Source organism: Lepidochelys olivacea (genome assembly GCF_965140295.1).
Source record: "Lepidochelys olivacea isolate rLepOli2 genome assembly, chromosome: 2".
NCBI classification, from domain to species: Eukaryota; Metazoa; Chordata; order Testudines; family Cheloniidae; genus Lepidochelys; species Lepidochelys olivacea.
The window spans coordinates 209647705-209675075 of record NC_140412.1 but is presented as its reverse complement, the minus strand read 5'-3'; the positions used below and the strand labels follow the sequence as shown (position 1 = coordinate 209675075).

At 39.4% G+C, this 27371-nt stretch overlaps 1 protein-coding gene across 2 annotated transcripts in view; it reads left to right on the top strand.

Annotated features, from left to right (window-relative positions):
• PALS2 (protein associated with LIN7 2, MAGUK p55 family member) overlaps positions 1-22045 on the top strand; it is a 137489-nt gene extending 115444 nt beyond the window's left edge. Inside the window, exons 8-13 of one of the 2 annotated variants that reach the window (XM_084618345.1) lie at positions 6348-6447; positions 10082-10150; positions 11128-11289; positions 14642-14844; positions 15299-15427; positions 20809-22045. In XM_084618345.1, the coding sequence (XP_084474471.1) occupies positions 6348-6447; positions 10082-10150; positions 11128-11289; positions 14642-14844; positions 15299-15427; positions 20809-20985 (840 nt within the window). In that variant the 3' untranslated portion in view covers positions 20986-22045. The remainder of the gene's footprint in view (positions 1-6347; positions 6448-10081; positions 10151-11127; positions 11290-14641; positions 14845-15298; positions 15428-20808) is intronic. The other variant, XM_084618346.1, reaches the window with a different exon arrangement.
• The last annotated feature ends 5326 nt before the right edge of the window (positions 22046-27371 follow it).

Below are 27371 nucleotides of genomic sequence, written 5' to 3'. Positions count from 1 at the left end.
TTTTATGGGGCCCAGAATGAGTTCAGGGCTGGTACCAATATTCAAGGACTTGTTGACTGCTCCTTTGGTACTCGTGGCGTTGTTGGGTTGGGCTATGGATGGCGCTGGAATCTTGGTAGTCCTGACAGGAGTGGCTGTTTGGGGGGGATCTTCACACCTGAGCTCAGAGAGATCTCCCCTTCCCTTCCCTATCCCACTCTCTTGAAGGTTGTCAAGACACAGCAGGAGTCATAGTTGGTACCAGGATTGATATCATTCCCACAGCAGAGACAAGGTACCTTGACCTAGTTCTTACGGGCCTCAGATGCTGTATATTTATGCCCAGCAGCCTCCTGGAAATCCCTGAGAAGTCTCTTGCTCAGCAAAATCCCAGTCATCAGCTCGCTGTAGGAGGCGATCACCTGTACCTCCAGTAGTCTCCCCGCCAGAACCATCAGACCTGCAGGCACAGCAGAAGGCGCACTCCCTGTGTATTAGGACATTCTGAACCTTTGGGATGGATGGATGTCATTCCTCAAGGGATTCCATTGGCCCCAACTACATTGTCGTCCTTGTCACCAGATGATGCAGTGGTACTCAAGTCCTCATGTCCAGTACCAGAGGATTTCAGATCATATCGGGATCTGCTCAGACACATGGCATCAGCCTTATGTATTCAGGCCAAGCTTGTGCTGGAAAACACCCATAAAATGGTAGATATCTTCCAACAATTGGCTCCTGTGAGAGTTGCCTTCCCTATAAACGAAGCAACACTAGAGTCTGTTAAATCATTATGCAGAACCCTGGCTTTGTTAACACCCACAGCAAAATGCACTGACAAGAGTTACTATGTGGGAATGGAGGGCTTCAAATCCTTTTTCACACATCCAGTTCCAAATTTCCTGGTTGTGACAGCAGAACATGAGAGTGAGAGAAGGAAGATATAAATCTATGCCTAAAGAAAAGAAGTCCAAAATGCTATGTTTATTGGGGAGAAAAATCTACTCTACTTCCTCCTTGTAGATGTGTTTTGCAAATCATCAAGCTCTATTATAAAAATACGATTTTGTGAACCGTGATGCTGTGTCCGTATCTGAACAAGTTACAGGATCCTCTAAGGAGGAGTTCAAGGCTTTTTTTATGGTTGGTAGTTTAGTGGCCAAGGCATCCTTACAGTCAACCCTGGATATAGCAGATGCTTCGTCCAGGTTCATGGCCTCATGAGTACAAAACTCTGGCATAGCGCCTGAGATCCAGCAAAGCATAGAGGACTTGTTCGATGGTCATGTCCTGTTCTCGGAGAAAACTGATGAGACATTATACTGTTTGAAAGACTCCTGAGTGCCCTACACTCATTGGGAATTTATACCCAGGCTGCAAAGACTGCATTTTGGGAAGCAGCAGCAATATCATCCTCAATGATATTTCTGTCAGTGTTCATTCCTACCCTGCAAGGCAGCAAGATTTCCCTAGAAAGGGGCATAAATCATGGAGGGAAGAAACCTTCTGGGTCTACTTTTTAGTCAAGTGGCTTATCCTCTTCCTCCTTCCGCTAGACAGTCTGTTTGACTGGTGTTTTGAGAGCAGCACCTCAGTTGTCAATGTTGTTTCTATGCCCCAGTTATTTGGGGAAAGGCTGTCTTGCTTCTACAGTGTTCGGGAAACAATAACTATGGTCAGATGGGTCATAAGCACTGGGGGGATCAGGTTGTGCCATTCAGTTCCTATCCATTCCCCACTCCCATCCTCCTACCCCGTCCCTTTTCAGGAACCCATCTCACGAGTAACTGCTCTTAGAGCAGGTACAAACCTTGTGTACTTTGGGCGCTATAGAGGAGGTTCTTCGTCATCTTTGCGGAAAGGTGTTTTATTCGTGATACTTCCTGATCCTCACATCTAAGGAAGGAATGAGACCTAGCCTTGATCTCATCAAACTCATCAGAGATTCTGCATGGTTATCCTGGTTACTGTTCTTCCTGCTCTGAATTACAACCGGTTTGCTGCTCTCAGTCTCCAGGATGCTTATTGTCATGTAGCAATCTTCCCAGGCCACAGGAAGTACCTCAGATTCCTCATCACCAGCTATCATTACCAGTACACAGTTCTCCCCTTCAGACTGCCATCAGCCCCATATGTCTTTATTAAATGCATGACGGTGATGGCTGCCTTTCTCAGGAGAAGGGGAATTTATATCTTTCCATACCTGAATGATTGGCTACTGAGATGTCCATCCAGGGAGCAGGTTCTCTGTCATGTCAGGTTCACACTAGACTTTTTTTTATCGGTTTGGTCTGATCTGAAACAGGAGCAAATCAGTTTTGAAGCCAACTCAAAAAATTTTCATTGGTGCTCCGATAGACTATGAATTTGAGGGCCTTTCTTCTGTCTGAACTGTTCCAGGCAATTCATCACTTTTGTTGGGATCTTCAGTTGCACCCTTTGACCACAATCCGGGTATGCATGAGGTTACTGGGCCCTATGGTGGCATGCATGTATGTAATGAAACATGCAATGGTGCATCTTCACCTTCTTCAGTTGTGGCTGGTGTTAGACTTTTGCCTGTGTTGCCAGCTGCTGGACACCCTTGTCCAGGTGCCCTAAAAATTCTGCACTCTTTATAGTGGTGGGTGGAATTCAACATATTGTGTCGGGTTTCCCCTTTGTCCACCTTCCACCAACTAAGACAGTAGTTCTGATGCCTCCCCAATTGGTTCGGGAACACATCTGGGAGAGTTAAATTCAGGGTTTGTGGTCAGAGGAAGCTTCCTTTCATATAAACCTGCTGGAACTTTGAGCAGTAGACAATGCTTGTCAGGTGATTCAGGATCCAATCTGGAGGGCATGGATTCATATTCTCATGGACACAGCCATTGCAGTGTATTATGTGAACAACCAGAGTGGTGCTTGCTCCAACCAGCTTTTTCAGGAAACAAAAGTCTGGAACTTCTGCATCAAGGAAGATGATATACCCACAGAATACTTGTCACGCTCTCAGAACCAAATGGCTAATCATCTCAGCAGATCTTTTTTGATCAACCATGAGTGGTCCCTAAAGAAGAGTGTGTTGACGTCCATTTTTCAGTAACGGAGTATCCCTTCCATAAACTTTTTTGCAACAAAGGGCAACAGAAAATGTCATCAGTTCTGCTCTTGAGCATGTCTTAGCCAGGGTCTCTTATCAAGGCCTTAGAATCATAGAATATCAGGGTTGGAAGGGACATCAAGAGGTCATCTAGTCCAACCCCCTGCTCAAAGCAGGACCAATCACCAACTAAATCATCCCAGCCAGGGCTTTGTCAAGCTTGACCTTAAAAACTCCTAGGGAGGTGGTGGAATCTCCTTTCTTAAGTAACCCATTCCAGTGCTTCACCACCCTCCTAGGCCTTCCATCTAAATTGAGGAGGGACCCTGATGTATGCCTTTCCCCCCATTCCTCTGATCCCTCAGGCTATCCTCAAGCTCAAATTGGATCACGTCAAACTTACTATGATTACACCAGCATGACTGAGGCAATGTTAATTTTCCAACCTCCTCTCTCTTGTTGCCTTGACCTCCCAAACCTCTTTCTGTTTTCTCCAACCTACTGACTCAACCAATTAGCCAGGTTGTTCATCCATCGTTGAGCAGTCTGCATCTTAAGGTGTGGATGCTGAATGGCTAGTTCTCAGAGGCAGTTAGAGATTCTGCTTAGTAGTAGAAAACCAGACACAAGGGCCATTACTTGTCTAAGTGGAAATAATTTTCTATTTGGGCAACATCCATGCCGATTCAGCCCATGTTTTGAAGTATTTGGTGCATTTGAAATCTTCAGGCCTCACTCTGAGCTCCCTGAAGGTGTTCCCTTGGAGATGTTCTCATCTTTTCATCCTCCCATTCAAGAGAAGTTGGTATTCTCAAACCCTATGATTGTGAAGTTTTTGAGAGGGTATTATCCATCTTTTTCCACTAGCAAAAGAAATGGTGCCATTGTGGGACCTTAATGTCCTGACAGCACTGATTGGTCCACCATTTGAGCTGATAGCAACATGTTCATGGGCTCTCCTCTCTCAGAAGACTGCCTTCCTAGTGGCTATAACATCCACAAGAAGAATTAGTGAGGTGCAGGCCTCAATGGCAGAGCCTTCATACGCTCAATTCTTCAAGGACAAGATGGCTTTAAGACCATACCCAAAATTTTTGTCCAAAGTGGTATCTGTTTCACCTTAATCAAATTATTTACTTACCTATATTTTTTTTTCTCAAACCACATTCAAGTGTGGAGGAACAGCATCTGCCTAGTTTAGATGTAGTGGTTGGCATTTTATTTAGAAAGGACTAAGCCGTTTCATTCATCACCTCGCCACTTTATTTCCTACGCTGAGCAGATGAAGGGACAACCATTCTCTGCTCAAACTGTTTCCAAGTGAATAACTTCCTGCATTACTATGGCTTCTGAAGTGACTCAGATGACACCTCCACCATCTTTTGTGGGCTCATTTAACGAGAGCTCAGGTGACATCAGCTCCATTTCTTAGTGGTGTTTCAGTAGTGGATATCTGCAGGGCTGTGATGTATCTTCTGTACATATTTTTGCTAGACGTGCTATCACCAATGGCTGCAAACTTTGGGGAGCAGTTCTGTGCTCACTATTTAAATAACTCTGAGCCTGCTTTCCCCTGGAACTGCTTGTGAGTTACCTGATTGGAATACATGTCTACCACCTGTATCGTAACTCTTCTTTGAGATGTGGGTGCAGACATGTAGTCCATGAACCACTCTCCACCCCTCTGCAGTCGAGTCTTCCGCCGGGGATTTTGGCACAAAGGAACTGGGGGGAGGGGTTGGGGCAGGAGTGAGCATGATGAATATTGCAAGGCAGAGTAAGCCCATGCACACACGTGTGGAATACATGTCTGCACCCACATCTCATAGAACAGCAGTTATGATACAGGAATCTTTTCTCTTGTTTTCTCAAAGAGTTGGATTTCCATCTTACTCCTTTTGTGTGTTTGAAAAAGATGATGGAGAGATCCCATCTTCTTCTAACCAGCCAGCTACAGTAACTACAGAAGGGAAAATAAAGAGAAAAAATAGTCTGCATAATTACTTACTGCCAATTAAATGTGTTTCAGAAGTTAGGCACTCTGAATCTCTTCACAAGAGCGTACTAGAGACATTCAGCATGCATGCTGTCACCTCTGTTTTTTCAAACTCCTCCAACTGGCAACTTGCAAGAATCCAAACAAAATAAACCAAAAGCCCTCTCCCACAAGCCATCTCTAATGGGTTTTTACATTTCATTCTGTCTATTGACATGAACAATGATGTATTGTGTCGTAAGTAGTAACTTGCAAGTGTACCAAAATAGATGTCATTGAATTCCTACAGCTAGAGACTTCTCAGCATCCATCCAGTATTTCTTGAGTGGGCAAAAAGTGAGATATTAACTTCATTCCATCTGGCTACTAATAAGATGAAAATATGACTCAGCCTGCTGTTTATACCATTTCTCTTTAAGAGAAATGGATGCAAGTAGCTGCTATTGAGAGGACCAAAACTATAAAATTTCACATTTGTGTGTCCTGAATTACTGACAATGGGACACTCACCATAAAATGATTTCAGTGGAGAATATCTGACTTCTAAGCTTTCATAACTAAGTATACTGTTTGGTTTATAAAACCTAGATCTATGAGTTTTCTCTCCTAAGTAGTAGTAAAACCGTACAATGACAGTGGAATTTTAAGGTATGGTCAGTTCATAGGCAAGGATAATATTACATGTTCGTGAAATGACAGAAAAAATAGGTGCGTCAGGTGCCTATATTTGGAATCATGTTTAGCTTAGGGCCTCTGGATTCCAACAAGAATGCAGGATAAATGCATAAGTGTTCAGCAGAGCTCTACAGATGTTGTGCCATGCAGAATCCTTTCAAACGAATTGTTTGGCTTTTAAGTGTTTTCTGAGCCATTTTGGTCAATTTGGTAATTGTACATTTTAGCAATTTCTTTTTATGGCTGAAATATAAACCTCTGGAATTAGAGATTTAATAATTTATGTGGTAAACAGTACAATGACTTCATTATCAAGAAGTAGTTTTCTGTGTCTCTACTCTAGCCATGTTTCTTGAATTATGATGTTTAAGTGGACTAGAAAACCGGCAAACCCCACTGTGTTTCTGGGAAGCATGGTTCTCTAAATTTGGATTTTCAGGTGTCCATCATTAATGCTTCAGTGCTTAGCCTCCAGAAATCCTAAATGACAGTCTTTCAAGAAGCCAGTCTTCAGGAGTGAATGTCTGATTGAAAGTTTGCTGCTTGTTTGAATCACTGGACTAAAATTTAAAGTATTTGTCACAGGGGATTCATAGCTTATTAACTTGATTTCAGGCTAGCCATGTCAAAGAAGGAGGAAGTGCCGGCCTTATTCCTAGCCAGTTCCTGGAAGAGAAGCGGAAGGCATTTGTTAGGAGGGACTGGGATAATTCGGGTAAGGTTTAATGCACTTTCAGAGATGGGTTCCTTTATCATAGAATCATAGAATATCAGGGTTGGAAGGGACCTCAGAAGGTCATCTAGTCCAACCGCCTGCTCAAAGCAGGACCAATCCCCAACTAAATCGTCCCAGCCAGGGCTTTGTCAAGCCTGACCTTAAAAACCTCTAGGGAAGGAGATTCCACCTCCCTAGGTAACGCATTCCAGTGTTTCACCACCCTCCTAGTGAAAAAGTTTTTTTCCTAATATCCAACCTAAACCGCCCCCACTGCAACTTGAGAGCATTACTCTTTGTTCTGTCCTCTTCTACCACTGAGAAAAGTCTAGATCCATCCTCTTTGGAACCCCCTTTCAGGTAGTTGAAAGCAGCTATCAAATCCCCCCCTCAGTCTTCTCTTCTGCAGACTAAATAATCCCTGTTCCCTCAGCCTCTCCTCATAAGTCATGTTCTCCAGCCCCCTAATCATTTTTGTTGCCTTCTGCTGGACTCTTTCCACTTTTTCCACATCCTTCTTGTAGTGTGGGCTCCAAAACTGGACACACTACTCCCGATGAGGCCTCACCAATGCCGAATGATCACATCCCTTGATCTGCTGGCAATGCTCCTACTTATATAGCCCAAAATGCAGTTAGCCTTCTGGGCAACAAGGGCACACTGTTGACTCATATCCAGCTTCTTATCCACTGTAACCCCTAGGTCCCTTTCTGCAGAACTGCTGCCTAGCTACTCGGTCCTTAGTCTATAGCAGTGCATGGGATTCTTTCGTCCTAAGTTCAGGATTCTGCACTTGTCCTTGTAGAACCTCATCAGATTTCTTTTGGCCCAATCCTCTAATTTGTCTAGGTCCCTCTGTACCCTATCCCTTCCCTCCAGCGTATCTACCTCTCCTCCCAGTTTAGTGTCATCTGCAAACTTGCTGAGGGTGCAATCCACGCCATCCTCCAGATCATTAATGAAGATATTGAACAAATATATCAGGGAGGAAGGCAGTGGGGACTGGAAGGCCACACACAGCCCTGCAAGCTCCACGTACTGGCTTTGGAAGGACACAGCAGCCCAGGGGCTACACATGGTGTTGCGCAGGGCGGGCAGGGCTCTGGCCGGGGTGCTGCCATGATTAGCTTGCTTTGCTTTTTCCATTTGCACAATCAGGCAGACCTTATGAAAGAGGCTCCACAGGTGGTTTCAATACATAAAATAAATGCTAGTTATTACAAATGTATTTTATTTTGACCTTGACTCGAAGAGCGAGGATTAGAATGTACACTCACTGTTTTCAGAGTTTTGATCCTTTTTGCCACCTGCTGGTGAATGGTAAAATTAAGCAGGAAAATCAACCATAGGGTGACCATTTTCAAGTTGCTTTTAAAATATATATATATATAAAAATTAGGGATGTCAAGCAATTAAAAAAATTAATCGTGATTAATCGCACTGTTAAAGAATAATAGAATACCATTTAAATATTTGTGAATGTTTTCTACATTTTCAAATTTATTGATTTCAGTTAGCACACAGAATACAAAGTGTACAGTGCTTCACTTTATATTATTTTTTATTACAAATATTTGCACAGTAAAAAACAAAAGGTTTTTTCAGTTCACCTAATACAAATAATGTAGTGCAATCTCTTTATCATGAAAGTTGAATTTACAAATGTAGAATTATGTACCAAAAAATAACTGCACTCAAAAATAAAACAATGTAAAATTTTAGAGCCTGCATGTCCACTCCATCCTACTTCTTGTTCAGCCAATTGCTCAGACAAACAAGTTCGTTTACATTTGCAGGAGATAATGCTGCCCACTTCTTGTTTATAGGTGTTTGCATGGCACAGTTGTAGCCGGCATCGCAAGATATTTACGTGGCAGATGCTCTAAAGATTCATGTGTCCCTTCATGCTTAAAACACCCTTCCAGAGGACATGCGTCCATGCTGATAACGGATTCTGCTCGATAACGATCCAAAGCAGTGCAGACTGATGCATGCTCATTGTCATCATCTGAGTCTGATGCCACCAGCAGAAGGTTGATTTTCTTGGTGGTTCAGGTTCTGTAGCTTCTGCATCAGAGTGTTGCTCTTTTAAGACTTCTGAAAGCATGCTCCACACCTCATCCCTCTCAGATTTTGGAAGGCCCTTCAGATTTTTAAATCTTGAGTACTGTAACTATATTTAGAAATCTCACATTGGTACCTTCTTTGCTTTTTGTCAAATCTGAAGTGAAAGTGTTCTTAAAACAAACGTGTGCCGGAATCATCATCCGAGACTGCTATAACATTAAATATATGGCAGAATATGGGTAAAACCGAGCAGGAGACATACAATTCTCCTCCAAGGAGTGCAGTCAATAATTTAATTAACACATTTTTTTAAACAAGTGTCATCAGCATGGGAGCATGTCCTCTGGAATGGTGGCCAAAGCATGAAGGGGCATACGAATGTTTAGCTTATTTGGTACATAAATTCCTTGCAATGCCAGCTACAAAAGTGCCATGTAAATGCCTGTTCTCACTTTCAGGTGACATTGTAAATAAGAAGCAGGAAGCATTATGTTCCGTAAATGTAAACAAACTTGTTTGTCTTAGCGATTGGCTGAACAAGAAGTAGGACTGAGCAGACTTGTAGGCTCTAAAGCAGTGGTTCTTAACGTGGGGTGTGAGACATGCCAGATTTTTTTAGAAGGTAAATCATCGAAAACACAAATTAAGCATAGGTACGTACGTACAAACAACTACTTTGTTTAATCAAACCTATGTATTTATTAACATTATAAATTTTTTTAATGATTACTGTAGTATACAAACAAAAAATATATCTAGGTTTAAAGAACTGACCTACTTCAGTGATTTTTGATAAGGGGTGCAAGAACATATTTTGAGAACCAAGGGAGTGCAGGCTGCAGTAAAGGTTAAGAACCACTGCTCTAAAGTTTTACATTGTTTTGGTTTTTTTGAGTGCAGTTATATAACAAAAAAAAAAATCTACATTTGTAGGTTGCACTTTCATGATAAAGATATTGCATTATGGCACTTGAATGAGGTGAATTGAAAAATGCTATTTCTTTATCATTTTTATAGTGCAAATATTTGTAATAAAAAATGAGTACTGTACACTTTGCATTCTGTGTTGTAATTGAAATCAATATATATGAAAATGTAGGAAAGCATCCAAAGTATTTAATAAATTTCAATTGTTGTTCTGTTTAACAGTGCAATTAAAAGTGCTATTAATCGTGATTAATTTTTTTGAGTTAATCACGTGAGTTAACTGCGATTAATGGACAGCTCTAATATAAATATTTACTGGAAACAGTTTTGGTCCTTTCCTATTCGTTTCTAGAAAAGTATTTTGTTTTCTGGTACATTTTATGCAGAGCATTAGTTTTTGTGTGTCTGCTGTACCATTTAAAGTATATGCCAAGAGGATTAATAATGATTTCTCTCTCCAATAAAGGTCACATTGTGTCTCTGGTTTTAAAAAAAAAAAAAAAAAAGTGCAACTATCCTTCAGTATATGGCTGTCTTTTTAGTTAATCCTAAAATCTACATAGAGTAAGCCATCATGAAAAGATATTTATCAAAAAGTGAGTTTAAGAGCTTTCAGTATTCTTGTCTGTTTTACTTTCAGGGCCCTTTTGTGGAACAATAAGTAGCAAAAAAAAGAAAAAGATGATGTACCTCACAACCAGAAATGCAGGTACATTTTAATCTTACATTATGTGTAAAATCCAGTAGAATAGTGTACAAGTCCAGTACGTTGTAGAGTTTCTGAATCTGCATTTTAAACTTAGGTTAACACACTGGGTATAGCCGATTAAACTCATGACAGTGAATGCTTGTGTTATAGGAGAAAGTTTTAAAATAAATTATAGTAGCTTGATTAGCAAATCAATCAGCTAGATCAGAAATTATAAACAGGGTAGTTTTTGTGGTTAAGTCATGGTGCACAAAGAAAAGCTGTTACTGTTGAGCAGATGCATTAGGGGACATAATAAAGGATCAAAGAACAATTTTCTAAATACTTAAAACACTATTGATTGGCACAGTGGTAAATGCTGGCATGATGTCCTGGGCACTGACTCCATGGGTGCTCCAGAGCTGGAGCAGCCACCCAAAAGAAATGATGGGTGCTTAACACCCACCGACAGCCCTCATTATCAGTGCCTCCCCTAACTCCTCCCACCTGCCAGCAGCCCTGCTGATCAGTGCCTCTACCTCCCCTGCTGTGGATCAGCTGCTCCGTGGTGTGCAGGAGGTACTGGAGGGGAGCAGGGAGGAGTGAGAGTGGGGGGCACTCAGGGGAGGGGACAGGGCAGGGTGGGACCTTGGGAGAGGGGTGGAGTGGGGGCGGGGCCTGGAATGGAGCTGGGGGGAGCACCCATGGCACATTAGAAAGTCGGCACCTATGCATGGTGTGACTATTGCCTAAATTTCCAAAAAACAATCCTACTACAGAATTACTATGTTTAGAGTAGATGGTCATTGAAAGAATCTACAATATTCCCATTTCTGTTTATACATAAGAAAACTGAGATAAAAATATCTGAAAAAATACCTTTTAAGTACTATTTACATAATAGGTTATATGTGAATATAAAATAGAATTGCTGAGGTTTTCTACAAATGGCAGTGACTTGATCTGCATTTAATATTTTGTTACTTTTTTCTATGTAGAATTTGATCGTCATGAAATTCAGATATATGAGGAAGTAGCCAAAATGCCTCCTTTTCAGAGGAAGACATTGGTCTTAATTGGGGCCCAGGGAGTGGGTCGAAGAAGCTTGAAAAACCGATTTATAGTATTGAATCCCATTAGGTTTGGAACTACAGTGCCATGTAAGTTATCAGCACTCCCACTGTCAAATCCTATTTATTGAAGTTTGTAATTCATCTGGAAAAATTTACTCTAATCTGAAGTTTGTTGTAGTGACTCAATCTGGGAGTAATAATTGTGGGTTGAAAACTTTGGCTGGAGAATGAAATGTGTTTTCAATCTCCTCAATAAGTAGGAAGATCCTGCTTCTGTGTTAATGACATCTAACTACCAGCCAAACTTTTGTCTACTCATGCTGAAGACAGGAGTTCCAATGCATGCATCTGGCAGGATTGTTCAAGTATATCTATTTTGGGGTTTATAGTCAATATCTGAATGCTTCTAAAAATTCCTGGTACATTTTAATAATGAACAGTTACTAGAATTTTGCTTCGAAACTCATTTTATTGTTTAAATGAACTCTTTATTTCTCTCTGTATGTGAAACAAAAACTTCATATGAAATTTGTAGTTCCTGGCTTTAACCCATAGTATCCTAGGGATAAATAAACTATGAATTCTATTTTATTGGTTGTTAATGTTATAAATTGAGGGATGAGAGGCCAATTAATGTCATTTCTTCCTACTTCTTCCTGCACCAGCCCTACCCCTCTCCGCTCTGGTTTTTCTTCCTTTCAGCTGCTGAAAGAGCTGCCCCTTCCTGCAGTATCAGAATTTTCTCCTACCTCGCACTTTCTGAAAGAACCTGTTCCTTCCTGTCTGCCAGACCACCCCTTCTGGCTGACCTCTGAGCACAGAACAGCTTCATTGCCCCATACCCATTATGCCCAGACACTTCTAAGAGCCATCTGTTCTCTTCTGCCTCATAGTATGTGGCAAGGAATGGTACTGGCAGTAGTGGGGATGTGGGCAAATCTGAAAGACAAGCCAGGAGTGTCTTGTAACTGAGGTGGGGAAACTAGATAGCCCCAGGAGTCCTAATCTTTTTCATCTGTAATGCTCACAAACCCCCAAACTGGTCCATACCATTAGAATCAGGGGTGCATATCTGATAGCATAGTCTGTCCAAAGGAACCTATGCTGGGAGTCAGGTTAATAATCCATGTAGGCAAAGAGTAATGCACAACATGACATTAACAGTAAATTGTCTAAAAATTAACAAATTATAGGTTTCTGTAAGATGTCATAACTGCAGATAGGTAATAAATGAGATCTCTCAATTCGTATGTGTGCCAACATTATTATTATTGTTGTTTGTTGTTTAATCTATTTAGAGCACTTTTGGCCACTTGAATCGGAATGTCACAGAACTCAGAGAAGACATGGTCTATGTGTCAGAGATCTGACAACCTAAATAGACAAGGCAAATTACCAAGCAGTAAACCAGCAACATACAAACAAAACATGTAAAGTTAAATACTATTTAATCAAGCTACCATAATAATTTATTTGGAGATTAAGGCTGATTCTGCACTCTGGCACTTCGAGTGCAGAAGGTGGGGGCCCACAAGGATTCTAAAAACTAATACTTGCCACTCCAGGCTTGTATTAAACTTCCAAGGTTACAGCTTTTTTCTGACTTTGGATTGGTAGATGCTGCCACCACCCAAGTGCAGAACACACACACACACACCCTAATTTAAAATATGTGCACAAACCTCTTGAGACACAGAACTCCAATCCTGTTCTTAAAAAAGGTAAATTTTATTTTAAAAAAAGAAAGAAAATACATCTGGAAACTCAGGCTATTGCTAGATTTTAAAAGAGTGACTACCAGGATTAAGCACCAAGAGTAGCTTTCTTGAGGTCCCACTTAAAGGTTGCAAGCAAAACAAAAGCCCCTGGCGTTAGCACAGAGGAATCCACGAGCCATAAAAATATAGAAAGAGATAAACCTAATCGTGTCTTCCTAGACATTTCCTGACCTACTGACATAGCTGGGATTTCAAATGAGTAGTTTCTAGGTATGATACTGAAGATTTTTCATACCTGGCCCAAGCTTCTTACAACATAACTGCTGCCCTGTCCCCCTCTCCCTGAGAGAAAACAGACAGACAAAGGGGAAGTTTTTTCTCAATTTTAAAAAGCTCTGGCCTTCCCATTGGTTCTTTTGGTCAAGTGCCCACTCACTTCCTTTTACCTATGCATAGCAGTGAGACTTTTAACCCTTTACAGGTAAAGCAAGTAAAGAACAGCTGCTAACAGGGATTTTATAGCTAGCTGGCTGGGTGGGTGTCCATAAAAGAGAGATGAAAAATAAAACACATTTAGTATTTTATTATTCATTTGTATAATATCACCTAGAGGCCCCATTCAGGATCAGGGCTCCATTGTACTATGTGCTGTACAGAGTAAAAGGATAGTATTTGCCCTGAAGAGTTTGCTACCTAATTTAAGATAAGATGCAACAAACAGTAGGAAGGAGTGGTGGAGGTACCATAAGGAAGCTGTAAAAAGAACATGCATTTATGCAGGGAAGTTTTGAGCATAGCTAGATGGTTTTAGTTGTCAATTTTTAAAAAAATGCTATTATAAGAAATAAATGAGGCAAATATTAGAAGCTTCTACTGGCCAACTGCCTAATTTACTGTCACTTGAAAATTTACCAGAGGCATTACAATAGAAGAGGGTCTTGAAGGAGGACTGGATAATTAGTGTTTTCCTATAGCTTTTCCACTTCCACACTGTGTGTCTGAGAGAGAGAGAGAAATAAATGAGTGTTGTGGGATCAGCTGGAAAGAGCGTAAGGGCATGACTACACTGGAAACTTCAAAGCGCTGTGGCGGGAGCACTCCTGTGGCAGCGCTTTGAAGTGTGAGTGTGGTCCTGCGTGAGCACTGGAAAAGAGCTCTCCCAGTGCTCCTGGTAATCCAACTCCATGAGGGGATTAGCTCTGAGTGCTGGGAGCACGGCTCCCAGCGCTCGGAGCCTGTTTACACTGGCGCTTTAAAGCGCTCTGACTTGCTGTGCTCAGGGGGGTGATTTTTCACACCCCTGAGCCAGCAAGTTAGATTGCTATAAAATGTAAGTGTAGCCAAGCCCTAAGTCCCATTGAAAGTCAGTGGGACTTAGGCTCCTAAGTGTCTAAATCATCTTTGAAAATGAGACTTAGGTGCTGTTGAAAATCTTATGCAATAGTGATTGAAGAGGATGGATAATGAGTCTGGGATATGGAATGAACAAAGAATGATGAAAGTGAGGGAATAAAGGGTAGATGAAATGAGGGAGGGAAGAGAGTAATGGCAGAGGGAATGGGTTTGGGAGGAATTATGCTCATAAATTTTGAACATGAGCTTGGACAGTGGTTTGTTCCCCACACAGAAAAGACACACATGTACATGGCTTTACAGCCAATCAATCTTCAGATATCTTGGGGGTTTTTATATCCAGTGATTTGTGAAAAATTTGTATTTAGTTACTTCACGAAAGCCAAGGGATGATGAAAAAGATGGGCAAGCATACAGATTTGTGTCACGTGCTGAAATGGAGGCAGATATTAAAGCTGGCAGATACCTAGAACATGGAGAATATGAAGGAAACCTTTATGGCACCAAAATAGATTCCATCCTTGAAGTGGTTCAGACTGGAAGGACATGCATTTTGGATGTGAACCCGCAGGTAAGTAATGTGTCATGTACCCTAAAATGAGTATCCGTGTTGAAGAGGTATGTGTTAAATTTGAAGACTTTTAAGCTAGTCTTGTATCCTACAGTACCATGGAAGACTCGCAAGTTATTTTGGCTTTTTGGCATTTTGAGGTGGAAGAGATCAGGAATGTGCAAAGGCCTGTAATCGAGTGTGTTTTGCATTGCTGATCAGTAACCCCTTCAGCCAATGTAAGAGTGATGTTGAACACTTCAAAGGGGAGTTTCGTACCATCCTTTGGCAAGGTAGCACTTTGAGGATGGGATAGGAGTGCAAAAATTGTATTGTTGTTTTGTTAATGGTACCAGATTAAAATTGCAGTACTTCACTGAAGTACAGTGACTTATTCTCATTTTTAACTAATTCAATTTAGTGTTTGGAGGGGGTTTGTTTGTTTGGTTGGTTTTGTGTGTTTTCTTGTTTCTAGGCCTTGAAAGTATTGAGGACTGCAGAGTTTATGCCCTATGTAGTGTTTATTGCTGCTCCAGAGTTAGAGACTCTGCGTGCTATGCACAAGGCTGTGGTGGATGCTGGAATTACAACCAAACTTCTAACAGTAAGCAAATTCTTCCATATATAGTTTCGTTTTCACAGGATTTTCTTAAACCTTTTTTCCTTTACGACAAGTTCTTTGTAACACATGTGAATGTAATGTCTTGCTGAGGAAGATTAGGCAACATTTATATTAGATTACATAATATAGAGTAATTTAAACTGATCATATACTACTAACACTAGTTGTTACGTTCTGACATGGATTGCTAGATTTTTAAATAAAGGTAATTAATTTATTAAGGTGGTACCCCCTATAATTTGGGTTGCCTAATGCTTTCTGTTATAAAGGATTCTTGCAACTTTTCTTTGGGATGTTCTCACACCTCCACTGTTTGCAGCAGACCTTTGATATTTGAGAGGGGGAATCTTTTAGGGCTGCAGAAGTAGCTTTTCTTTGTTTCATGAAGTTCCACTGAGATTTGCCTAAACTATAAATGATTTAAAAATCAAAATGGTCCTTCTCTCACTTGTGTTCCTTGGGAAGATTTTGACAGCCTGTCAATCACTGAACCGCAGCAGCACATACTGTATTGGGAACACCTGGGAGCTGCTGGGGGTGGAGGATGGGGAGATGATGGAGAGCCAAGCTGGGTTTCCCTGCCCCTGTAAATTACCTGGCTCCAACACATGGAACCAAGTGGTCCCATAGACTAGGAGTTCCCCTAACTCTCTGGGGAAGGGAGAGGGCAGGGGAGAGAATATGAGCTGTGCTTTCTCAGGCTACCCCCATGAACCTAGCACCAATCCACCCTCTGGGTCAACACGTTGGGCAGGAACTTCTCCAACTCCAGCAGCATGAGGGGGAGAGCTGGGCTGGGCTTCCCCCTAACTCCTCCCTGGATCCACCATCTGAACCCAGCAAACCATTTATTTCCCTGTCCCATATGAGAAAACAGCCTTCTTCTGCTGCTAGTTGATGGACTTAGTCCTGTAAGTAGCTCTGGTAGTAACAATCTCTGTTGTTAATACGAAAGGTTGAAATCCTACTAATGATTCATGATTGTGGCAGGATATTGTTACATTTGCATATAACAATTGGTTTTTACCTTTTCTTTTTAAAATTGGGAAACAGATTGCATGTGCAACTGTAAATCTAGCATTTCCTGACTTTCAAGTGTTTGACTTTGCAAGCTAAAGAATGTTCTTTTAATGTGTTTTTGTTGTGCCTTTTATATATGTATGTATACAGAATCTCTCCGTGTATGTGTATTTTACACACAGAGACAGAAAGTGTGTATTCTTTCAATATTATCTGTTTATGCAGCCACTTCTGAGTAAATAGATGCATTTGGATGGTTGAATCTGCTTTGCATACTAGTGGATTATTTTAAATCACTTCTAATATAACAAGCAATTGCAAATTTCCCTACTGCTTCTGGCTGTTATGGTGCTAAATTTGCATTCCTCCTTTAGAAAAGAGGAACATAAGAATGGCCATATTGAGTCACACCAATGGTCCATCTAGCTCTGTATCCTGTCTTCCAACAGCAGCCAATGCAGTGCTTCAGAGGGAATGAACAGAACAGGGCAATTAGTGAGTGATCCATCTCCTGTCTTCCACTCCCAGCTTCTGGCAGTCAGAGGCTAGGAACACCCAGAGCATGGGGTTGCATCTCTGACCATCTTGGCCATCGCCATTGATGGAGCTATCTTCTATGAACTTAACTAATTATTTTTTTTAATCCAGTTATAGTTTTGACCTTCACAACATCCACTGACAATGAGTTTCACAGGTTTGACTCTGTGTTGTATGAAGTAGTTTCTTATATTTGTTTTAAATCTCCTGCCTATTAATTTCACTGGCTGACCCCTAATTTTTGTTATGTGAAGAGGAAAATAAACATCCCTGTTCACTTTCTCTGGATTATTCACAATTTTATAGATCTGTCATATCCCCCCTTAGTTGTCTCTTCTCTAAACTGAAACTTCTCAGTCTTTTTTTCTTTCTTCATAAGAAAGCTGTTCCATATCCTTAAACATTTTTGTTGCCCTTCCTTGTACCTTTTCCAATTCTAATATATCTTTTTGAGATGGGACAACCAGAACTGCATGCCGTATTCAAGGTGTGGGCATAGCATGGATATATATAGTGGCATTATATCATCTACTCTCTCTTATTATCTACCCCTTTCCTAATGGTTCCTAACATTCTGTTAGCTTTTTTGACTGTCACTGCACATTCAGTAGATGTTCTCAGAGAACAATCCACAATGAGTCCAAAATCTTTTTCTTGACTGGTAACAGCTAATTTAGATTCCATCATTTTGTATGTATGGTTGGAATTATGTTTTCTAATATGCATTACTTTGCATTGATCAGCTTTTGAATTTCATCTGCCATTTTGTTGCCCAGCCTTGAGATCCTTTTGTAACTCTTTGCAGTCTACTTTGGACTTAACTATCCTGAGTAATTTTGTATCATCTGCAATCTTTGCCACCTCACTGTTTAACCCTTTTTCTAGATCATTTATGAATATATTGAACAGCACTGGTCCCAGTACAGATCCCTTGGGGGCACCTCTGTTTCCCTCTCTATTCTGAAAATCGACCATTGATTCCAACCCTTTGTTTCCTGTCTTTTAACCAGTTACTGACCCATGAGAGGACTGTTCCTCTTATCCCATGGCTCCTTACTTTGCTTAAGAGCCTTTGGTGAGGGACGTTGTCAAAGGCTTTCTGAAAATCCAAGTACACTATGTCTGCATCACTCTTGTCCCTGTCTGTTGACCTCCCTCAAAGAATTCTAATAGTTTGGTGAGGCATGATTTCCCTTTACTCTTCTCCAACATATTGTGTTCATCTATGCTTCTCATAATTCTGGTCTTTACTATAATTTCAACCAGTTTGCCTCATACTGAAGTTAGGATTACCAGCCTGTAATTGCCACGATCACCTCTAGAGTCTTTTTTAAAAATGGTGTCAAATTAGTTATCCTCCAGTCATCTGGTACAGAAGCTGATTTAAGTGATAGGTTACATACACCAGTTAGTAGTTCTGCAATTTCATATTTGAGTTCCTTCAGAATTCTTTGAATACCATCTGGTCCTGGTGACTTATTACTGTTTTTAATTTATCATTTTTTCCAAAACCTCCTCTAATGACACCTCAATCTGGGACAGTTCCTCAGATTTCTCACCTAGAAAGAATGGCTCCTCTGCAGTGAAGACAGATGCAAATAATTCATTTAGCTTCTCCACAGTTGCCTTATATTTGTTGCTGTTAGTTTTTGAGTCTTTTACTAGTTGCTCTTAAAATTCTCCCTAATTATATTTTTACACTTGATTTGCCAGAGTTTAAGTTCCTTTCTATTTTCATCACTAGGATTTGACTTCCAGTTTTGAAAGGATGCCTTTTTGCCTCTAACCACTTCTTTTACTTTGTTGTTTAGCCATGGTCCTCTTTTTTTGGTCCTCTTATTATGTTTTTAATTTGGGGTATACATTTAATTTTATCCTTTACTGTGATGTTTTTGAAAAGTTTACATGCAGCTTGAAGACATTTCACTTTTTTACTGTACCTTTTAATTTCCATTTAATTAGCTTCCTCATTTTTGTATAGTTCCCCTTTCAGAAGTTAAATGCTACTGTGTGAGGCTTCTTTGATATTCTACCCCACCCCTCCAAGGATGTTAAATTTAGTGCTATTACCAAGTGGTTCAGTATATTCACCTCTTGGATCAGATCCTTCGCTCCACTTAAGACTAAATCAAGAATTGCCTCTCCTCTTGTGGGTTCCAGGACTAGTTGCTCCAAGAAGCAGTCATTTATGGTGTCTAGAAACTTTCTCTTCAGCCTGTCCTGAGGTGACACATAGCCAGTCAATATGGGGATAGCCCCTCATTATTACTGAATTTTCTATTTTTATAATCACTCTAATCTATAAGAGCATTTCATAGTCACCATCATGGTCAGGTGGTCGGTAGTATATTCCTGCTGCTATACTATTATTAAACATGGGAATTCCAATCCATAGAGATTCTGTGGTACAGTTTGATTCATTTAAGATTTTTGCTATATTTGACTTTATGCTTTCTTTCACGTACAGTGCCATTCTCCAACAGGTGCAACCTACTCTGTCATTCCTATATATTTTGAACCCTGGTATTACCATGTCCCATTGATTATCATCATGACATCAAGTTTCTGTGATTATATAAATATCCTCATTTAATACCAGGCACTTAAGTTCACCCATCTTAGTATTTAGGCTTCTAGCATTTGTATATAAGCACTTATAAAATTTGTCACTTTTTAGCTGTCTGCCATTATGTGATGTAATTGAATGGGACTCTTTTTCATTTGACTGTTGCTGTTCATTTCCTACTTGGATTTGTTCATTTCTTACCTTCGCTTACTGTTACAGAAGTGCTACTTAGAAAACCTATATTTCAGTGTGGCTTACGTGACCTCACATTAGTATTGGGCCTTGAAATACTTATTTCTACGGAAGAGAACATTGGAGCAAACCAACCAGTAACTGCAGGTTTTGTTTAATTGGCTGTATGCAAAAGTGACTTCTGCTTTGACACTCACATCTTGGTAGTGCTGTATGTGGGAAATCCAGTATTGATAGAGTACAAAACAAAGGTGAAATTTCTTCTCTGGGATGCTGAACAACAGTTTTATAGTGGCTTTTAATCACCTTATACTTCAGATATAGGATGTCCTCATCAGCAGTCTTGGAACAGTCCTCACACACCTCAACATCTCAGATAAAATGATGCAGTGGAGGCCCACAAGTGGGAGGATGTGTACAGATGGAAAGATTGGGTGAAATGCAGTCCAAAATAACAAGAAACGCCAGCACTTATTCTTTGATACTGGAAGTTTCAATTCTAAAACTTGTTCATCAAGATTCTTGTTTTGGTGGCAGTATCTGATGGAAAATTAAGTATATTTAGGGCCAAATAAAACTGGCTGCTCAAATTATTCCTGAAAACATTACCTCCACACTCATTGCACCCAACAGTTCCACATACAAAATAAGTAGCTGCAGTAAAAGCCCTCTTTGGGCAGAAAGACACCAGCTCATCAGAGCATTTAAGTATGTACTTAACTCTGAGCACATGCTTACGTGCTTTGCTAAATTGGGGCTGATAGTCACCTTTCAAATTTAGCAGATTTTGAAAATTTTGCTCTTACTGTTAACCAAATTACATTAAGCATACCTTCTTCCATCTCCATCAAATATTTTAAACTTTACTACCAAGTATTTGTAGTAAATGAAAGCTTTTGTTCAATATTAAACTTAGTAAAATTCAGTTGCACTACCTGACAAACTGATGGGGGTACCAATAGTTATGTTCATTCATTTATCTTTATTTGAACGTGTAATGAACTGCTAATGTCACGATTTTTAATTAGTCTCCAAATCTTTTCAACAGGACACTGATTTGAAAAAAACAGTTGATGAAAGTGCACGGATTCAGAGAGCATACAACCACTATTTTGACCTCCTCATTGTAAATGACAATCTAGACAAAGCCTTTGAGAAGCTACAGACTGCTATAGAGAAATTGAGGTTGGAGCCACAATGGGTCCCAATTAGTTGGGTATACTGACAGATTTCTGAAGATGGGTTTAGCTAACAAGTGAAATTAGCTGCAACAAACATTCTCAGAAGACATTCTGTAGAGATGGAAGATACCTGCAGCACCCTTGCATTTTTACTCTGTGTATATTCCGATGATAGTACACTATTCTGAGTTTTTATATAACATATTGAAGGAAAAGTGTACTTAGATATGTAATTTATTTTAATTTTTCTAACTTTTTACAGATAACCTTTCTATTCATGTCACATGAAGGAAATGCGTTGAAGCATTTTTATATGTTTTAATTTAGTACCTTTGCCTTTTTCATCTAAAACTTTCAAGTCATTCACTTTAACTTTTACATTTTGGTCTTACATTTTCACTGTGATAAGGAAGGATACTTGAAACAATTTTTGTAAAACTCTTGAAAGTTAGTGTTCATCTGGTCAAATGTCAGTTGTTGTTAGGAGAAAACACTAATTCTTTTCCTAATATGCACCTTTAAATTTTTTTATGGGAGCAGAATTTTAAATATTAAAGCAGCAACCATCACTGCTTTGTGACATTGCTCTGACATCTTTCTGCTCAATGTTTATACACTTTTGCAGTTTCATGGTTTCTTCTTGTCTCTTGATTTAGACATATGTACTGTAGACTTCCCCTATGTGTACCTTTAAAAAACAATAATGTAAAACAATACCTTGCACTCTGCTTATTAGGCTATTCTTGGGAGCCAACCTTTTAGCCCATTACAGTTGAGGTACTGATGTCAGAAAGGTTGTATGTAATGTAAATCATTGTAGTTAGGATCATGGTGAAGTAGCCTGAGAAGAGAGCCTTATATTGCAGAGCCTTACAATGAGGCTTAGTGTGTAGGACTATTTATTCACGCTTGTGAAAACACATTGCTAAAGAAACCTGCTTTTTTATTGAGACATTGTTCGGTGTTTGTATATTGATCTGTGAATTGAGTTCTTGTGATATTTAGCTGGCTCTTATTTTACATTTTGGAATATTGTGAGTGATCAGCTGTTGTGTTTTATAAAATGTGATGTGATGAGATTTTTGTGCTATTTGTTATATTGTGTTTAAACTGCATTCTTCATTGAATAGCTTGTGAAATTAGAAAGTTATTGACAGATGCTAAAAATCAATGTTTATATTTTGTTTTATAGCTTGATTTTTTTCTGTTTCGTGATGAAATAATTCTCCATTCAGTAGACTCACTGGCATTATTCCTATTATCTCCAAGTTCATATTGATTCATATTTTCAAGACTTTTACTAATATAAATTCTCCTTAACAAGGTATAAAATGAAAATACAAATTGTCAGTAAGACAAACTATTCTTGTGACCATATTTTATATTACACTAGCTATTGTATGTAGTCACATTTCTTCATCAGTTACCAGGTTTGAGCCTAAATTACAGTCATCTATCCACTTAATTTATTTTCTATCTGGTGACGGGCACCTGTCTTCTGAAGTTTTTTTCTATGCCAAAGCATATTACACAGAATGCCAACAAAAAGAGGACTTCTGCTGAATTCTCTTTCTGATGAAAAACCCAAAAGAGTAGATACACTGTAAAAACAATAGTGTGCCCTTGGTCTTTTAAAGATTTTTGTCTATGTACACAAAAAACAGGGTGCAGGTAGCTTTATGTAGTTACTTTATACAAAGAAACCGTGAGTCTCAAAAGTTATTATAGAAGATTTAAAAACCTCTAAGATATATTTTTTAAAGATTCCAGTATATTTTGTAAATGTTATACAAAATTTAGCCTTGGTCTTCTCTGTGGCTTTTGGTATTGAGATTTCAGTTTTTTAAAGTGAGTCTGAAACTTTTAAGGAAAACTTGTATTACTACTTTGTTTTTATTCTGTTAAATTCTGCAAAGTATATATGGGTTTTGTTTCTTTTTAAAAGTTTGGTAGATTTCATAATATGTGGTGCCAGCATGACACTTTTCTATTTGGTACTCTTAGGAGACTAGGTTCTATGATGCTACTGCTCTAATGGTACTTTGAAGAATAGATCTGTTGTTGCCAAAAAATAGCAGAGCCTTTGCTTAAATATTTTAAAGATTCAATCTTGGTACTAAAGGACTTTATAGCTATGATGGATCTATCAGTGTCCTTGTTGTACACTGTGTAATAGGAGATAAGTGTGTTCTATATGTAGGAAGTGTTATCTAGTCAGATACTATGCCTTTCATTATGAGTTAGAAATGACTAACTCCTGAACTGTGATGCCAAAAGTGGGTTGAGCTAGCTCCTCCCTAACGAGTAAAATTAGAAGATTTTACTTTCCACACTGTAGAGCCGTATATTGCAAATTTCACTAACTCCGCAGCTTTGTCAGAGCATATTTCACCAAATGGAAATGTATGCGCCAAGGTCTAGTCAGAAAACTACTGTACTACTACCAGTACCATCATAGAAATAGGACTGTCAAAAGGGACAGTGTGGTGATGTTTTGTGCTAGGGCGTAGGCCCTCCTGTGTTCAATAGAGTGCAAAATGTTAAATTGATCGCGCTTGAGCCTATCATAAGTGCCATCAGGCCTACTGTATCCTTTTAGGTATTGTCTTTAATGTAGAAGCAGCTGGAAAGTGTGATTCTAGGGCTCCCTCACAGGAAGGATTGTCTGGCAGGATGTATATAAGAACCTGGTATATCAAAACCTTTATGGGGGTTATCTGGATCTCTAGGCTTAAGGTGGTAAGCAAAATAAACTCTTTGCTAAATTTGAAAGATTTGGTAAAGAAGTCTGGTAAAGTATACTTTCCTCATTGAGGACCAGGTTAGCTGTATAAACACACCTGCTTTGGATTTAAAACAACTGTTCAGAAAACATTGAAACTTTTCTTTAAACTATAAAAAATAGGTTTTCAGCTCATATGGTCACTCAAAAATGGCTGAATATTTTCTTTTACTCTTTTTAAAAAAAAAAGTCTTCTAGTCTGACAGCAATGAGAATTTTGAGTTCAAACTAACCATTTAAGAGAGGTTGTTAAGCCATTCATCAGAGGGTTAGAGAATGAAGATGCTATTTCCATCGTAACTACGGTGATAGCTTCATGTCATAATACATATTGGTAGGAAGGGGGGTAGGCTAGAACAGTGGTTCTCAACCTTTCCAGACTATTGTACCCCTTTCAGGAGTCTAATTTGTCTTGCATACCTCAAATTTCACCTCACTTAAAAACTTCTTGCTTACAAAATCAGACCTAAAACAAAACAGTTCAGCACACTAATACTGAAGAATTGCTTACTTTCTCATTTTTACCATGCAATTATAAAATAAATGGATTAGAATGTAAATATTGATTGTACTTACATTTCAGTGTGACACTTGAGCCTTGTCATTCTGAGAGGCAGTGAAGCGACAGCAACAATCAAGTTTTTCTCCACATAAAGTCTATTCCTACTCTTTGTCTTGATGGCAGTCTTAACAGAAAATGAGACTTCGCAAAGATATGTTGACCTAAAAGGTAACCGAACATGCAAAGCATGGTTCCCAAGGTCACTGTACTCTTTCTGTACTAAACACCAGAACTGGGTTAGTGTGGAGTCTTTAAACTTCATTTGCAGCCCTTGGTCTTCGGATGTCTTAGGATGTCTCAAGAAGATTTTCTTGCTGACTGGCAGAGAGGTTACTGTAACTAACATCTGACAAAATGAATGGGTTTCTTACCCAGTTGAGTTGAGCTAAGTTGTGTTGAATGTTGGGGCAGTATTGTTATCCTAAAATTTTAGACTTCAATTATGTTACCTACAATAGCGCTTTTAATTTCTTAAAAGGGTAACCAGGTTTGTGGTCTGCCCTAAAGGAATTGCCAGGGTGTTACCAGCGGGCTTGTCTATGACCCACAGAGGGCTCCCCAGAGTAAGCTAGTTTTGCTAACCCCTAAAAGGACACGGATACAGCCCTCCGCTCAAGGATAGACATACAAGCAGTAATTCTTCGAAAACAAAATAATTGTTTATTTAAAAGGTAAGTGGTTACAGTGTATTTAATGAAGCAAGAAAGAATAATAGAATATAGTAAAAATGCAGTAAAATTACATTTAAACCATCATAATTAAAGCGGCACAATGAAATAAGACTGCTTACAATATTTCACACACAAAGAATACAGCAGCTTCAGTGTAACATGTATATAAAGATCCCACATACACAAAGGTTTTTAGTCTTAGTGTTACATTAAGTACAGGATTAGATTGTAAGAGATGCAGTCTCTATATACACACATGAGATCATTGTCACATAACATTTAACATAAAACCTTTACTTAACATTAACACTTAATATTTACCATCCTATAAGTGCTGGCCAAGCAGTTACAAGAGCAGAAGGGAAGATCTTACTCAAGACATAGGCATCCAGCTTTATTTACAGACAAACCCATACACTCTTAAATATTAGATAGAAAAGAAGATCAGACTTACACATCTTATTCAAAATTTCCCTCTGATTCATCTATTGGTCCTTCTGATCTGTTTGAATTTAGAGAGCACAGTTTTCACAGCTTGCAATTTCACTGCTCAGTCGGGCCATGGATGCTGTGGTGGCTGCTGCTCATTCATTGCTGCTGGTAAGTTAGTTGCTGGCAGGCAGTTGCTCGTTGCTATGACAACCTTGGAATTCTGCTGCTGCTGTTGCTTTTCCAGGTAGCTGCTTTCCAGGATGTTCCATTCTTCTTTTCAAGCAGCTTCTGTACTTCAATTTCAGCCTGCTGGCTGAACCCACTATAAACTCAACCTGCTGGCTATTGGCCTTATATGCTGTTTGCTCTCTCAATATCAGCTCCTCTCAGCCAATCAGCAGCTAGCTTTTCAGCTCCTCCCTATAACAACATACCTATTTTTAGGTAGGAAAGCTCCTCCCTGACGCCATCTTGGATTCTAGACCTTTATAAGCTCCTCCCTCTAATGCTATCTTGTTTGCTAAACTTTCCACAACCTAATTTTGAACTCCGTAATCCCTCTCTCTCCCATTTTGATTTTCCTGGCCATGTTGGATTTTCTAAATTTAAACTATCATTAATTTATACTTACTTACTGCCTTAATCTTAAAACTAATTACTGTTTTATACAACCCAAAGTATCCTGATACTGTCACCACCTTAATTATATCAATTGGGAAAAGTGAATTTTTGCAATATTTAAACCCCTTTTCAGGTTTTTCTGTAAGCCTCTCAGGATGTTCAAGGTATTTCAGAACATTAAAAGCAGAATCTCTCATGACAATAAGACTTGAATTCAGATGTCAAGTGAGCAAAACAATCTATTATATCTTTTAATTTTGCTCTGCTCAATTTCCCCTGTGCAGAAATCTGTGACATGTGCATGAAGCAGTGGAAAACAGATAGATAGTCTTTGTCTCCACATTTGGACTTTCAGAATTCAGTTTTCTTGATAAAGGCATTCACTTTCTCATAGAGATTCAGAATGTTAGTGTCACGTCCTTGCATGGACAAATTTGGATCATTCAGCTTGCTAAGTGTATCTGCGAGGTAGGCAAGTTGAGGTAACCACAGTATTCTCAAAGCTTCAGCTATTTCTACAAAAGCACACAATGCTTCATATGCTGTCCCCCTTCTTGTAGCAAAATCAAAGAAGCCATACACTATTACAGAAGATCTGATTCTGCCTGCCACTGTGGCACTTGCAGGAAAAAAAACATGCTTGATAAAAAAAGCAGTTGATACTCTCAAGAAAGTACCTTTATCAAATGACACTGTATGTCATAGAATTGAAGAAATGGCTGAGGAAAGGAGGGAATGGATGATCAGAAAGAAACGTGTGAACTTGTGTGTAATTCAGACAATCTGTCAAGTACTTTCTGTCATGAAAGCCAGTGAACCTCTGTGTGAAGCAACAGTTGCTGCTGTTCTGACCCCCTCTCTACGCAAACAACACAAAACAGATAAGCATTGAGGGGCCTGGACTTGATAAAGTGACAATTTTGACAGACTCATTTGAAACTTCATGCAGTTAAGAACTCATCTTGTTTGAAGCAAGTACCCCTCAGTGTATGATACAGTGCACCCACTGCAAGGAAGGATTTTCTTTCCTGATCCTAGCTACAAGTCCGTTCACACTCTCGGTCATTGCAGCAGCCCCCTCGGTGCAGATGACTTTGCATGAATTCCAACTCAAATCGTGTTCAGAAGAAAAATTCAGTTTAAACATGGCCCCTCCAATTTAGTTTGCCTTTAAACTTTTGTAAAACAGTATGTACTCGTTGATATCAGTGGTTTCACGGTATCAAACGTAAGCAATCAGCTGAGCTTCTCCACTAATATCCGTGACTCATCAAGCTGAAGGGCAAATGTTTTAGCCATTTTAAGTTTCTCTAAAATTGAGAGAAAATTTCCTCAGCCATTTCTTCAGTTCTACGACAGTGT